Source organism: Lepidochelys kempii, chromosome 5 (assembly GCF_965140285.1).
Source record: "Lepidochelys kempii isolate rLepKem1 chromosome 5, rLepKem1.hap1, whole genome shotgun sequence".
Lineage (NCBI taxonomy): Eukaryota > Metazoa > Chordata > Testudines > Cheloniidae > Lepidochelys > Lepidochelys kempii.
In genome coordinates, this window is record NC_136384.1 from 6,425,552 (window position 1) to 6,439,938 (window position 14,387).

The following is a 14,387-nucleotide window of genomic DNA, read 5'->3' on the forward strand; positions in this document are numbered from 1 at the left end:
TTAAGCCAATGTATTTCAAACTTGTGAAAATTTCCAACCAGTTCTGCTGTTTGGCATTCTTTGGATATTTGTCACCAGCGATCACCGTGTGCAATTAACTTTGCAGACACCAGCCATACCGCGTCGCATGGCTACTTGGACATCATCAGGAGGGAAAGAACTTAGAAGGAACCTTTCACTCCGCAACCACAGGTTCCCAATGTCTGAGCTAATGGGAAATTATTTCAGCTGTATTGGTGATCTGTGCTTTGTGGGCATCCAGCCACAAGAGAATGACATAATCACATATTAATGATTAGTTCTGACATTTCATGAGACATTAAAACCCTGTGGAACTTTCTCATGAAGGGGCCATCTATCAGAAGACAGTGCAGTGCTGCCAACCCAACATGTTCAAAAAACTCATGAATCGGCCCTAAAAATTCTGAAGACTTGCTTAAATCATAGTATTTAAAAATAATAAATGTGCGGTTCTTTTTGCTTTCTGGGTTTTGACCATCTAGATTACAGCTGGGTCTTGTTTCCAGCCTTTCCCCGCAACTGTGAGAACCAGAAACCTACTTGTTTTTTAGAAAGTGAAAGCTGAGATCCTGACGACTCCAGGAGCCAGGACTTTATGGGAAGCACCCAACTTTCCAAGACTCAAGTTATGAGAGCTGGCAACACTCTCAGATATATCAGATATATATTTACTCTGTCTTCCCCCTCACAACCCCCTACTCCAATTCTATGACCTTATACGATTAAAATATTGGAATGCCACTGTGGTTAAGGGCAGAAAAGCTATGTATGAGAGAATCAGCCTGTCTTCCTGCTGTTCTTATTATCCCAAGTGAGTTTTCAGAACTAGGAATTGGGAGCAACTGAGAGAAAGGGTGAGAACGTTCTTGTTTCTTCCTCAAATGAAGTGATTCACTTCATACACACAGAAAAAGGCTAGAAGAAAAGGGTTCTTGGCTTCTTTTTTCATTAGGACCTTGGGGAGTCTGGTGCCTCTTGTTCTTGTTCTTGCCAATGTGCTTAAGCAAGTGCTTAAAGTTATCCGTGGGCCAGATTTTTTAAAGGTATTTAGGTGCCCAACTCTCATTGATTTCAATAGGAGTTAGGCCCCTAAACACCTTTAGAAATCTGGCCTCATACATTTAAGTGCATTCCTGGTTCGGGATGGCTTTCTAAACAGGAGCCGAAAATGCTGGGGGCTCTTGGCCATCTGACTGGTGTTTGGCAAACTCTGAGAAGTAAATTAGTGGGTCTCAGGTTAATTCTAATGGACAAACATGGCTGGACTGAACAATCTCTAACCCCTAGAGACTGGCCCTCTCTGGGAAGATATTGGCAGAATGGCAGGGAGGTGGGTATGTAGTGGGGGAGATTAGTGTTCTGTCAATCCAGCCCCATTCACAGCACTACACTCATTTAATTTGCTTTACAGCGCTGGTGCAACAGCAGGATCAGACAGAACAGTAGGAGGAGCTACAAGGACAGAGGGAGACCAAGGAAATACTTTATTGAACAACAACACAAAATTAATCCATGGAACTCACTGCCATAGCATGCTGTGATGGCAGAAAGTATAACTGAGTTCCAAAAAAGAACTAGGTAAATCCATGGAGGATAGATCCATCAATGTCTATTAGCCAAGCTGGGAAGGGATGCAAAACCATGCTTGGGGTGACCTCAAACCTCAATCTGCCAGAAGCCAGGAGGGGAAGATGGGGTGGATCTCTCCGCTATTGCCCTGTTCTGTACATTCCCCTGGAAGCTCTGGGAGACAGGACACTGGGCTAGGTGGACCATTAGTCTGACTCATGGCAGCTGTTATGTTCTTAAGTCCCAGTCGTTCAGGAGATGAAGCTGTAATTTACAGGCAAACCTGTCCAGCTCACAATGGGTCTGCAAAAGGGCTGGAAAAAATACATCAAGACACAGGCTGGCATTTGTGTGTGTCTTCTTCTCTAGCCACCATCAGGCTAATACTTCCATAATGAGTAACGGGGTCGGGGGAGCAGTGATGCATCACATGGGACTGTGAAAAAGCAGAAAAGTGAGCCCTATGGAATCAGAGCCAGATTCAATAGCCATTCAGATCAGTGGATAGAATCCCATTAATTTCAACGTGAATTGGATCAGACCCTCAAAAAGTAAGGTTTCAGAGTAACAGCCGTGTTAGTCTGTATTCGCAAAAAGAAAAGGAGTACTTGTGGCACCTTAGAGACGAACCAATTTATTTGAGCATAAGCTTTCATGAGCTACAGCTCACTTCATCAGATGTGATGAAGTAAGTGGCTTGGAGGGAATCGTGGCTGGGAGAAAGCTGAGATCCTCTGGTGTGGAACAACACTCCCATTCTGCCATGATTGCTACCTCCCTGCACAGTGTTAGCATCCAATTTCTGCTCTTGGTGTTCGACTTTCCCAGACATTCACTCTCAGAGCAGAGAGTATATCGGATGGCACCCTCCCTTTCCCCCGTCTGTTTCCTACCACAGTGACAAGCTGTGGCCTGTCTGAAGATGAAGAATCTTTGCTGGCTGAGAGTGACTTTCCAGGCATATCAGGGTCTTTCTCAAATATGTCACTGTGGTTAGGATCCTCCGTCTTCGTGTTGCAGAAATATGCCCGTCGATGTTGTCACATGTCAAAATAGCTGGTGACATATGAACTGCAACAGCAGGGCTGGTGTCTTCTTCACCCACGCCAGCACATTTGATGAACTATTTATTACATGCCGATCAATATTTAATGGATGCATTTCGTTGTCAAGAGAGGAGGGCTTCCTCTTTAAATTGAAGATACTTTTCTAGGAAATGGCTGGAAGAATGACCCTGATATTAGATGGAAAATTCTTGTTCAAATGCTGATGCTGGAGAAAAGGCTTCAAGGACAGAACACCCGCAGCTGCATGCGGCCAGGTGGTAAGTACTGTCTCAAAAGGGCCAACAACTGGCTAGTCAATCCAATGAGACCAATTTTTGCATTTTAAGTATTTGCCTTTGAAACCTGATAGAAGAGCTTTTAAATTGGGGATGGCAAATACCGACGAGTGCAATGGGCGCACACTCAAAAATGTATGTGCATTTGTTACCCTGCAGTTTGTGCAAGCTAGTGGGTATATGCACATGCAAAATGGCCCTTTTGTGTGTATTTACCTCTCTTACAAGTGCAGATTCCTATTTGTATGCAATTGGGGGTCTTTGCGTTGTACACACACATTATGCCTTGCTGCGAAAGTTAGGTCCATGTGATTATCCACTCCATTCTTCTGGGGAAAAATGCAAGATCATTTCCTTTGTTCTATACATTCTTCACCACTTTGCTAACGCCAGCTTTAAGTGATGGGGCTTCTACCATTTCCAGTTAGGAAAAGCACAGTACGGGGAGTTGAGAAATCTGGGTTCTCAGTTCAGCTGCATCATTCTGCCTCCTTGGACACTGCTGGCTTCCCTGATTTTAGACTCTGCTAATGGTGGAGTAAATTCTATTTTTAAATGTCCAAAAATCAAATAAGAAAATAAGTTCAGAAGTTGATCTCCATACTCAGAAGTCAGAATGCTTATTGGAATCTGCAATACTGGTCTGCATATTACAGCTAGTTGAAACATTTGGCTTTTTGATCATAGAAAATTTTTATTTTGGTCAAAGTTACCTGGCTTTTCTCAGGGGGCGAGGGGCACAAAAAGCACCCTTCCCGCAATTTTTTGGGTAAAAGATTTTGGGTTTTGAAACTGAGTCACTGTCTCCAGATTGCCTCTTTGTGGCCAAGGGTGGCTTTGCCTCAGTTTCCCTCCGAGGTTCCTGGAACTAATCCACAAAGGCTTTCCCCTAGCTAATGACACCCCTGCTTGGGGCTGGTCTAATAACAAACAAGTTGAAACAAGCCTCAAAATCCCACAGTAAAGTCCATGAACCCACAACACAACAATTCATTCACAGCTCTTGCTCTTCTTCAGGCCCAGTCTACCCTTCATCAAGCTGCCAATCCCAGACGTTTCTAGCTGGAGTCCTTCCCTGCTCTCCAAGCAGCCACTCACAGGCTTTCCTACCTGGAGTCCTTCCTTTCCCTTGAATTGTCTTCTCTATCATTCAGAGAGACCAGCAGATAAACCCCTTTGGCTGGTCTGCTCTTTTGACTCTTAGCCTTCCCCAACTCTCTCTGGCTCAGAGACCAGCAGGTGCACACCTTCTGCTGCATGCCTGGTCCTGGCGATCTCAGGGTCTCCTGCAGGAGACTTGCTGCTCTCTGCAACCCTCAGCAACCTTCTCCAGACCTTTGCTGACCTTTCTCTCTCCCTCTCCCAGGCCTTTGCTTTATTTATCCAGGAAGCCTGATGGAATCACATGGCCCATCTTTCTATTCCCCACCCGCGGAGAGGAGTTTTAATCGTCTCACAGGTGAGGCTGAGACCCATTTCCCATTAAAGGTCCAGCCACCCAGCGACACCCCCAAATTTAACATTTTAATCAAACCTCTTTTGTGAAAATTGACGTCTTTTCAATTTTTGTTTTCTTTGGAAATTTAGGGGAAAAGAACCATTTTAAAACCATGTTTTTCATGAAAAATAATGGGGATCTTTTGACCAGCTCTACTGAACATACTACAAGAACTGCCTTCCTTCTGATATTTCATTACTTTTGCTTATGCTCCCAATGGAAATGGTCAAACTCCCATTGACTTCATTGGGTGCTGCAGCAAACCCTAAAACACTATTTCTGTAGTATTGGCATGAATATTGATAGCCTGGAGTGGCTACAGTGAGAATTAACATGATAACGAAGAGGAACTTTTGTGTTGGAGGTGAGAGAGAAGAGAAAGGGGCCCTGGGTTCCATTCTTGGCTCTGCCGCTAGGCAGCTGTGTGAGCTTAGAGAGGCCTTTTCTCTCTACGGGCCTCTTTTTTTCCCCTCCCACTCTTTGTCTTGTCTATTTGACTATTAGCTCTACGGGACAGAGACTGTCTCTTATGGTTCGTACATCACCCAGAATAATGGGGCCCAATATGGATTGGGGCCTGTAATACACATAATAAAATCATCTGGGACTTGGGAAGAGCTAGTGGTTGAAGATGGCAAGTGGAACACTTGGTTGTGTTAAGAGAACGAATGAGCACGTTTCACCTGAAGGCACACAAACGCAGACAAAGGAAAACGTGGCTCTGGATTGCTTCAGGGCAGATTATGAAAGCAAATTTTACAGGACATGGGTGGGCACATTTTCAGAAGTAAGTACTGTACTTAGGTGGTGCTCACAAAACACGCACTTACAAGGTGGGCAGTGATGCATGCAAGCTGGTATGCATGCAAAGAAGTGTACGCACATAATCATTTGTGGGCATGTACTTTGTGCATGCAACTGGTTCTTTGTGCTCAGGCACACATATCCTGCAGAGACCGGGCCAAACTCAGCTGGTGTACGTGGACTTCAATGGGCCTTGGCCCATTTACAGCAGCAAAGAGTTTGGCCCACTCCTTGGGGACCTTAATTTGAAAGTTTGGCCCTAATCAATCCAAGAGGCGAGATTCATCTAGCCACTGAGTCACCCTCGTCTACTGGATGCTGTTGTTCAGAGGTTGGTGCTGGCTGCAGGGGCCATGCACCGTGTAGCATGAGCCGTCTTACCTTTGCTGTTGCCATCGGGTCCCCGGAGGATTGTGCACTCCTCAATGTTCCCGAACGCCTCGAATAGCCTGCGCACATCGTCTTCTGACTGCTGCTTGTTGAGCATGCCCACAAAGAGTTTTCTGTCTTCTGGAACAAAATAAAGAGATGCTTACCATATTTCAGGAGGAGTGCGAAAGCCAATGTGACTCCACACAACATGCAAAAGAAAGAGGTGGGAGGGAGACGTGGCCCTCCCCCATCCAAGGCAAACAGTTTCAGAAGTGGCTATGGATTTTGGATGCCAAGCTGGAAACGCCTTAAAGGGGCCTGGTTTTTAGAAAGTGCCGAGCGTCATGTTGAGCACTAGAAAACCGAGGCACCTAAAACCAGTTAGTCACCTCTGAAAATTGATGCCCCAAGCCTCGTGAGTCAGTTCTCTCTACTCAGTCTTTCCAGCCGAGTCCCCAGAAATAAAACACTGGGATTTTCCAGACTGCCATTCAAAGGGAATGCATACAAGGATGGCATTTAGAACCAACCTTCAATTAGGAAGTGCCCTTTTTAGTAGCCACACTTTACCCTATAAGCTGCAGGAGAAAATAATTAAGTTTAACAGAAGCGGCTCTGTTTTGAATTGGTCTTTGATTTAAAGCAGCGAGGGAAGTAATTAAATGGAATGGAAGCCCCAGCTTGTAAATGAAGATTTTGGTCTTATATAAATATATATAAACGTTGACATACACGTTATACATATAAACACATTTATGTACACACACAGATCTCTACACAGAGAAAACTATTTTTGAAGGTCAGCTGATTGAAGCCAATGGAATGGATTTTGCCCAAACTTGCCCAAACTTGCAGTGGTCACCATTTAAAGCCAAAATTTACTAATACAAGTATCTGAGATAGGACAGGTACTAATACAAATATCTGAGATAGCTCCTATTTCAACTAATGGGCTAGACCACTGTGCTCTGTTGGTAGATGTTGTTTTTTTAATGGCAAGCATTGTATTTACCTTTGGGCTTATAGTAAGGCTATGTTTACAGTACAGGCATGTCAGTCGGGTGTGAAAAGGTATGATCCCTGATCAACACGGCTGTGCCTGCATAAACTGCTAATGTAGACGCAGTTTTATCAGAAAAACTGCACTTTTACTGGTATAGCTTGTTTAGCTTGGGTGTGGTATATGTGTGGAATAAACTACACCAGTGAAAACAAAGCTTTGCCAGTATAAGCAGTGTCCCCACTGGAAGCATTTTGTCATTATTCTATACCGTTCTACCTATATTGGTCAACAGCTCCTAATGTAGACCCGGCTGTTAAAAGGAACAAACCTCGACAAACCATCCTGGGCCCAGTCCAATGGCCACCAAAGTCAATAGAAAGACTCTCACAGACTTCGGTGGGCACTGGATCCACTCTTAGAATGGATTTCTGTTCATTGCATTGTTACGGGCAGCACTATACAATATCACTGCATGAAGGGGAAAAAAGGAAATTTACATTGTTTACAGTGTGTATGTAAATAGGCAATTTACACATGCTTCATAAATGTGTGACTCATCATTCATTAAATACTATGTAAATGTGTGTGAACCAAGATGTTTTTTTTCTCTCGAAGCAGTTTACAGAACAGATGCAACCAATTTGAATAAATGCATGTTAGTAAATAAATACTTTGACTTTTTTTAAAACGCATGTTAATAACCTGAACCTGACCAGAATGCCCATTTACAAAACTCCTTTCCTGGCTGAGAACATGGGTGATTTGCACCAGCTTTACTCATTGAGAAAGTGGTGATTTAGGCAAACTGCTCTGCTTAAACTGGTTTGATCAATGTTCACATACCAATGGGTCATCTGTAAATTACCAAATTGCCTTAGAAACTGAGCTAAAGGTCATTTTTCATGCAGTGGATTAGAACCCTACCCCATTAGGGTGATCCTGATGAACCAAGAGCACTCAGCGTATAGAAAATGCACAGATGGCTAGAGTAGGAAGATGACCAGCCTTTACATCGCCTTTATCTGAGTAGGCAGAACTGAAATAGTAGGAACAAAACACACTGGGTTATCCCCATGCCTTCTTTTTTTCCCGTCTCACCTGAAGCAGCTAAAGTAATGGACAGCTCAAAGGCTTGTTTTCTAGAGGCATGCATAAGGAAAGTGATAGCTTTGATGACTGTCTTAACCGGAGCTACTGTGAACCATGGAAATAGGAGCTAGGAAGATGGGATAGTGCAGTTTCAGACTTCCACACTGTACATTTTTCAGTGCTTTGTCTAGACTGTTTTTCAAGTAATCGAGTCATTTAATCCTCCAATGGCAAGGAATGGACTAAATATTATAAATGTTCTCTATAGCTCTATGAGTCTGAGGGGCTTCCAGCATCCCCCTTGGTCACATCTCTGTGATGGGCTGCATGTATCTGCCAATGAAGGAATATTTCCTAACCATTGAGTGGGCACAGGGAGAAAGGGAAAGCTTCAACTGTAGAAAAGTCTCCCCCACAGCCAGATGAAACCATCTTCTTCGAGATACAATGTGTATGGCCCATCAGAAATCACTTTACTCCTTGGGCAAATTGCTCTGTGCAATGGAATCTCTGAGATGGAGTGTTACACCTTTGAAAGGTCGCTATTAAAGCTAGTCATATCCTCAATGAAACATCTTTTTAGGCCTTGGCTAGGCAAAGCCTGAGAGAAAGCAGTAAGTCAAAAACCCTACTGTGTGTCTAGGTGTCTGGGGAAAACTGGTTTGGAGAAGGAGCAAGTTAAAGAAGTATGGGCGGGATGAATGGACTATAAGGTGGACAGAAAGCTGGCTAGATCATCAGGCTCAACGGGTAGTGATCAATGGCTCCATGTCTAGTTGGCAGCCGGTATCAAGTGGAGTGCCCCAGGGGTTGGTCCTGGGGCTGGTTTTGTTCAATATCTTCATAAATGATCTGGAGGATGGTGTGGACTGCACCCTCAGAAAGTTTGCAGATGACACTAAACTGGGAGGAGAGGTAGATACGCTGGAGGGTAGGGATAGGATACAGAAGGACACAGACAAATTAGAGGATTGGGCCAAAAGAAATCTGATGAGGTTCAACAAGGACAAGTGCAGAAGAAGACTCCCATGCACCACTACAGACTAGGGACTGAATGGCTAGGCAGCAGTTCTGCAGAAAAGGACCCAGGGGTTACAGTGGACGAGAAGCTGGATATGAGTCAACAGTGTGCCCTTGTTGCCAAGAAGACCAATGGCATATTGGGATGTATAAGTAGGGGCATTGCCAGCAGATTGAGGGACGTGATCGTTCCCTTCTGTTTGACATTGGTGAGGCCTCATCTGGAGTACTGTGTCCAGTTTTGGGCCCCACACTACAAGAAGGATGTGGAAAAATTGGAAAGCGTCCAGCGGAGGGCAACAAAAATGATTAGGGGGCTGGAACACATGACTTACGAGGAGAGGCTGAGGGAACTGGGATGGTTTAGTCTGCGGAAGAGAAGAATGAGGGGGGATTTGATAGCTGCTTTCAACTACCTGAAAGGGGGTTCCAAAGAGGATGGATCTCGACTGTTCTCAGTGTTAGCAGATGACAGAACAAGGAGTAATGGTCTCAAGTTGCAGTGGGGGAGGTCTAGGTTGGATATTAGGAAAAACTTTTTCACTAGGAGGGTGGTGAAACACTGGAATGCGTTACCTAGGGAGGTGGTGGAATCTCCTTCCTTAGAAGTTTTTAAGGTCAGGCTTGACAAAGCCCTGGCTGGGAGGATTTAGTTGGGGATTGGTCCTGCTTTGAGCAGAGGGTTGGACTAGATGACCTCCTGAGGTCCCTTCCAACCCTGATATTCTATGATTCTATGATAAGGAGGGTTGGCTGCCCCAGATGGAGGTGAGATGCAGGGAAAAGAGAGATCTTTGAACACAACTGAAGCCAAGTCTCCACTAGAAAAATGCTTGCCGGTATAACTACACTGGTATGGGTATGGAAGCAAACCTTCCCAGTGTTGACATAGCTAATACTGGCAAAAAAGTGGTTTTGCCAGTAAAGCCTATACTGGCTCCCAAGAAAAGCACTTTTATGCCGGTATAACTGTGTCTGCTCTAGGGTTTTTGCCGGTATCGATGTGGCAGACAAAATTCACACCCCTAACTAATGTTATAATTTCAGCAAAAGTTCCTAGTGTGGACTTGGCCTGAGACTGCCTTGTCTAGTTTAGTTTATGCAAAGCATAAATCTAGGTATGTTATGCAAATAATTTATTATTTGGTTTGACTCCCTTTTCCCTGAAATTCAGTCATCCGCAACTCACTGAAGACTGTGAGCAAAAGGTGCCCATCACCGCCAGTTTTGTGACATGTCCACCAGGTGGCCACGTGACCACCAGCTATTGGACTGAGACCCTCTACTCACTTACCCATGGCTTTAGGGCCAAGATTTTCAAAAGTGGTTTGTGACTTTGGGACCCAAGTTGACCCACCTTAAAATGGTCTGATTTTCAGAAAGGGCTGAGCACCCGCCTTGCTGAAAATCAGGCCCCTTTAAGATGACTCAAATTTGGGCACTGCAAATCACTTTTGAAAATATTTGCCTAGTGTTTTTTATAACAGGGATTTATGGCAACTGCTGTCTCAGACACCTATATGTTCACACAACCGGCTGGTGAAATGAGTCGCTTGAACAACCACCGGCTCCCAGGCAGTCTTTTAACCAACCATTATGTTTGCTCTTTGCATTCCAGCCCTGCAAGAAAGCTCATTGCGATGTTATAATAACATATCCCGTGCACTGAATGGGAACAGCGGAGGAGCACGGCAGCAGCTGGGAACATTCAGTGGGCTCCTGATCTCGACGTCCACCTGGATTCATTTGCATGCGACTGAAATTACAGCCCCGTAATCCACTAATGAGCTTACACTGAACCTTTCACACCACCAGTGCCCCCAGATGCTTTGCCAAGTCCCAAACAAAAGGCTGACATGCTGTGCGCCACAGTAACTCGGCTCAACTTCATCAAATATGTCTGAGAGAGCACGAGTCAGGCCATTAGGCCAGCAGAGCAAAATGGAGAGGGATTGCATTGGACACGGTGTGTTGTGCATGGGGATGAATGTACACTATATACTCTCTCTATTGGGGATGCTTCCAGAGCATCCTGTTATGAGAGTTCACTGCACTGGGTTACTGTCCCATCATTCAGATCACGCTGATTTTGCTGCTGCAAAGGGAAAGGCAATGCCTGCACAGTGGAAGTTCAACAGAAAGGGAGAGACATCAAATGTTCAGGACTGGGCCTGGACTTGGACCAATCCCCTGGATCAAACCATTCCGGAACGTTGTGTGTGTGTGTTAATTTCCAAACTTGGATCTGAATTCTATGCAAGCCTGTGGGTCTGAATACCCCACATTCTGAACTTGTCACATTCAGAGAGTTTTGCAACCATGGGCTACGTCATTCTCAGAACAGCCCTTTGAAGAAGGTGGAAATCATCATCCCGATTGACTGAGCTGGAGAAAAAGGGGGGTTATGCTCTGAAAAGTGACTCCCTACAAACAGCTCCACTGAGCCCCACGGTTATTATGTCTCAGTGATTTCAGATCAATTAAGCTCAGTTTACGAGTAAAAACTGCCTAGTAGAAAAAAACCTGAACTTGGAATCTGAGAATCAAGCTGGTTCCTTTCCTTCTTAGGAATCCTCAGCAAGAATAAAGCCAGCACTGGTGGACACTGGTAATATTTTCTACACTTTTGACTGTGATTTCTCTGCTCAGTGCTGATTGGCTGTTTGCTCCAGCTTCCTTTTCCTGATCTCAGTCTTGCGGTCTCATTACCTCAGTCTCATTCTATGCCTGACTCTCAGACATTCCTCCCTCCCTCTTTTTGCCTTTTATGTCACCCTTACCCCTCTCCCTTCCCTTTGTCTTCCTATTTAGCTGATCCCCTTCTATCTAACACTCTTCCCTAACAGGTCGTTTTCCGCCATCCCACTGATTGCTCTGCTCGACCAGCTGCAGCTACTATGTTGATTGGTCCTTTCCCCTATTCTGCATCTGCCTTGCCTATTTAGACTGTAAGTCTTTGGCGCAGGAACTTTCTAGGGCTCTGTGTTTGTACAGCACCTAGCACAATGGGGCCCCAGTCTTGATTGGTCCCTAGGCATTACAGTAATAAACATGATGAATAAATTAAAATATAAATTAACCACAAGGTCACCCTTCCTCCCTGTAGAGTAACTGTATGTAGCCAACATTTCCCCATCCATTCCAGCAACAGTGCAAGGTACCTTGGTCTCTGCTGGGACATCAAAAGCTGGAGAAACTAAACCAAAAAAACAAATATAGAAGATGTACCCTTAATGACACCTCTGATATTACAATGTAACAAGGCTTCCCACCCGCAGGCTCCTCTGTCAGCCCGGCTAGGGCTCGCTTGAGTCAGTGTCACTGGCTTCACGTGGGTGAAGAAATGTATCTTGTTAGCTAAATATACGGTGTCTATAAATCTCCCGGGCTGTGTTTATATGAAGGCCTGGGCACCTCTCTTGGCGTGAATAGGGGTTAAATTATTCCCTGTTCTATTTGTATTTAAATGTTATGTTTCCATGATAAGCGTAAGGCAGAGGTGTCAGACGGGCCCAGGGAAGGAGACGGCAGGCAAGAAAGGTGCAATAATCGAATGTTGTACACCGAGTGTTGAGTGGGGGAAAGTGCTAATTCAAAAGACAGAAGGGACAATGAGATGCAGGATGCCTGACCCTCTGCAGGGCAAAGGATGTATATGATACTCACAGAGATTGTGAAGGGCCTAGGGGAAACATCAGGGTCACACACACACATGTATGTGTAGCTAGCTCTCTCTCGCTCTCTGTATGTATTCTTCATACTAAACAAAGAGGTTGAATCCCTGCTCGAGCAGAAAAACAGATTTCAACCTTATTATCTGTGAAGTTGCAACCAGTACCTCCATAATACAGAGATAGATCTAACTGTCTTCTGTGGCCTGTGTCATGTAGGAAGACAGAGATGATCACAACCATGTCTTTTGGCCTTAAAAGCTATGAGTTTGTGTATCTGTGTAACAAGCTCATTGCCATGGCATATGATACAAGTGGGTAGATTATGAGTGGGTGTGTGTGTATTCAATAGGCAGGTAAAATACAGATGTGTGTACATTCTATAGGCAGGTACAATCCAGATGTGTGTGTGTGCTATAGCAGGGACCACACAGATGTGTCTACATTCTATAGGCAGATACAATCCAGATGTGTGTGTGTGTGCTATAGCAGGGACCACACAGATGTGTCTACATTCTATAGGCAGATACAATCCAGATGTGTGTGTGTGTGCTATAGCAGGGACCACACAGATGTGTCTACATTCTATAGGCAGATACAATCCAGATGTGTGTGTGTGTGCTATAGCAGGGACCACACCGATGTGTGTACATTCTATAGGCAGGTACAATCCAGATGTGTGTGTGTGCTATAGCAGGGACCACACAGATGTGTCTACATTCTATAGGCAGATACAATCCAGATGTGTGTGTGTGTGCTATAGCAGGGACCACACAGATGTGTCTACATTCTATAGGTAGGTACAACAGATACCTTTTCAGATCCTGCCAAAGGCAAACACATGAGGAAATGCGATAAGGCAACTGCTGACTTTCTAACATTCAGGGCTCAGCCTGCTGCCTTTCTGCCTTTTGGCTACGAATCCAGATATTAATTAATTCCTTATTAGTATTGTTCATCCCTGTTTGTCTCACTACTATTCTTTTCTGCTTGTAAATGTTACCAGCTGCGACTGGGATTGCACATACAACTAGTGACCAGCAGCAGAGCTCAGATCCATCTGCAGGGTGTGTGAGCCTGTGTCCTCCAGCACCCTGGAAAGATGCTCCAACACCCGAGCAGAGAGGGAGCGAGAGGTAGAGTGGATCTCCCCAGCGGTCTGCTACCCACTCCAGCAGGCTATGCACTCTGCAGCGAGGAGGGGCCCTGCTGCATTCAGTGTGTCCTGGGAAGGCAGCTCCTGTTTTGCTCTACTCAGCAGCTGCTAACACAGGCACCAAGGGCCGGTTTCTTCTCTTTGTTCCCAGCAGGTTGTACAGGCCTCCAGGTTCTTCTCTGCAGCAAGCAGCCTACAGGCCAATGGCAGCAGCCGGAAAGAAGGTGGGGGAGGGGTGCGTGAAGCTAGTGTCATGTGACCAGCCAGCTCGATGCAAAGTTCCCCGCAGATCACAAGTGACCCACGTGCCAGTTTGGGTTACACCACAGGAAGCAAAAATAGCCCTTCAGCTGTGTTAGCTTTCAGAACAGAGGTAGTGTCTACCTTGGGCCAAAGCATAGGGAGGGAACTCCAGATCTGAGCTACTGAACTTTGGGAAAGTTTGGAACCAGCTCCAGTTCCGAATCTGAATTTGCTGGCTCAGGCTAAATCCCTCATCCTGAGTCTCTGTCTAGGAGTCCCCCCACAACTCTCCCCATCGTCACATTTGCTAATCAGGCAGCTCAGTAGGCTAAAAGCAGGGCATTTCCTGTGGTCCGAGCCGCGTGCTCCTACTGCCATTCTCACAGCAGTCCTACGGCTGCGAGATGATGATTATGTCCCTTTCCACAGGGGAAGCAATTACGAATTCTGTTGTAGCTAATTGTAAATTAGCTAATTAACTTCTCCATGGTACCTTGCTGAAAAACACATGAACCTTGTAAAATGGAGCGGTTTCGGAAATTAGGACAGAAAACCCCAATCGCCCCCAACAACTTAACTCAAAACAACAAGAACAAAAT

The 14,387-nt window shown here is 45.1% G+C and overlaps 1 protein-coding gene across 13 annotated transcripts in view; it reads right to left on the reverse strand.

Moving 5' to 3' along the window:
* The window catches only part of CELF4 (CUGBP Elav-like family member 4), an 889,815-nt gene that overhangs the window by 163,797 nt on the left and 711,631 nt on the right, over positions 1 to 14,387 (reverse strand). For 9 of the 13 annotated variants that reach the window (XR_012158835.2, XR_012158834.2, XM_073343422.2 and 6 more), the window contains exon 4: positions 5,616 to 5,744. Coding sequence is in view for 11 of the 13 variants with exons in the window: in XM_073343422.2 (XP_073199523.1) it covers positions 5,616 to 5,744 (129 nt within the window). In the remaining 2 variants the exon portion in view is untranslated. The remainder of the gene's footprint in view (positions 1 to 5,615; positions 5,745 to 14,387) is intronic. The other 4 variants (XM_073343428.2, XM_073343424.2, XM_073343425.2 and 1 more) reach the window with 1 other exon arrangement.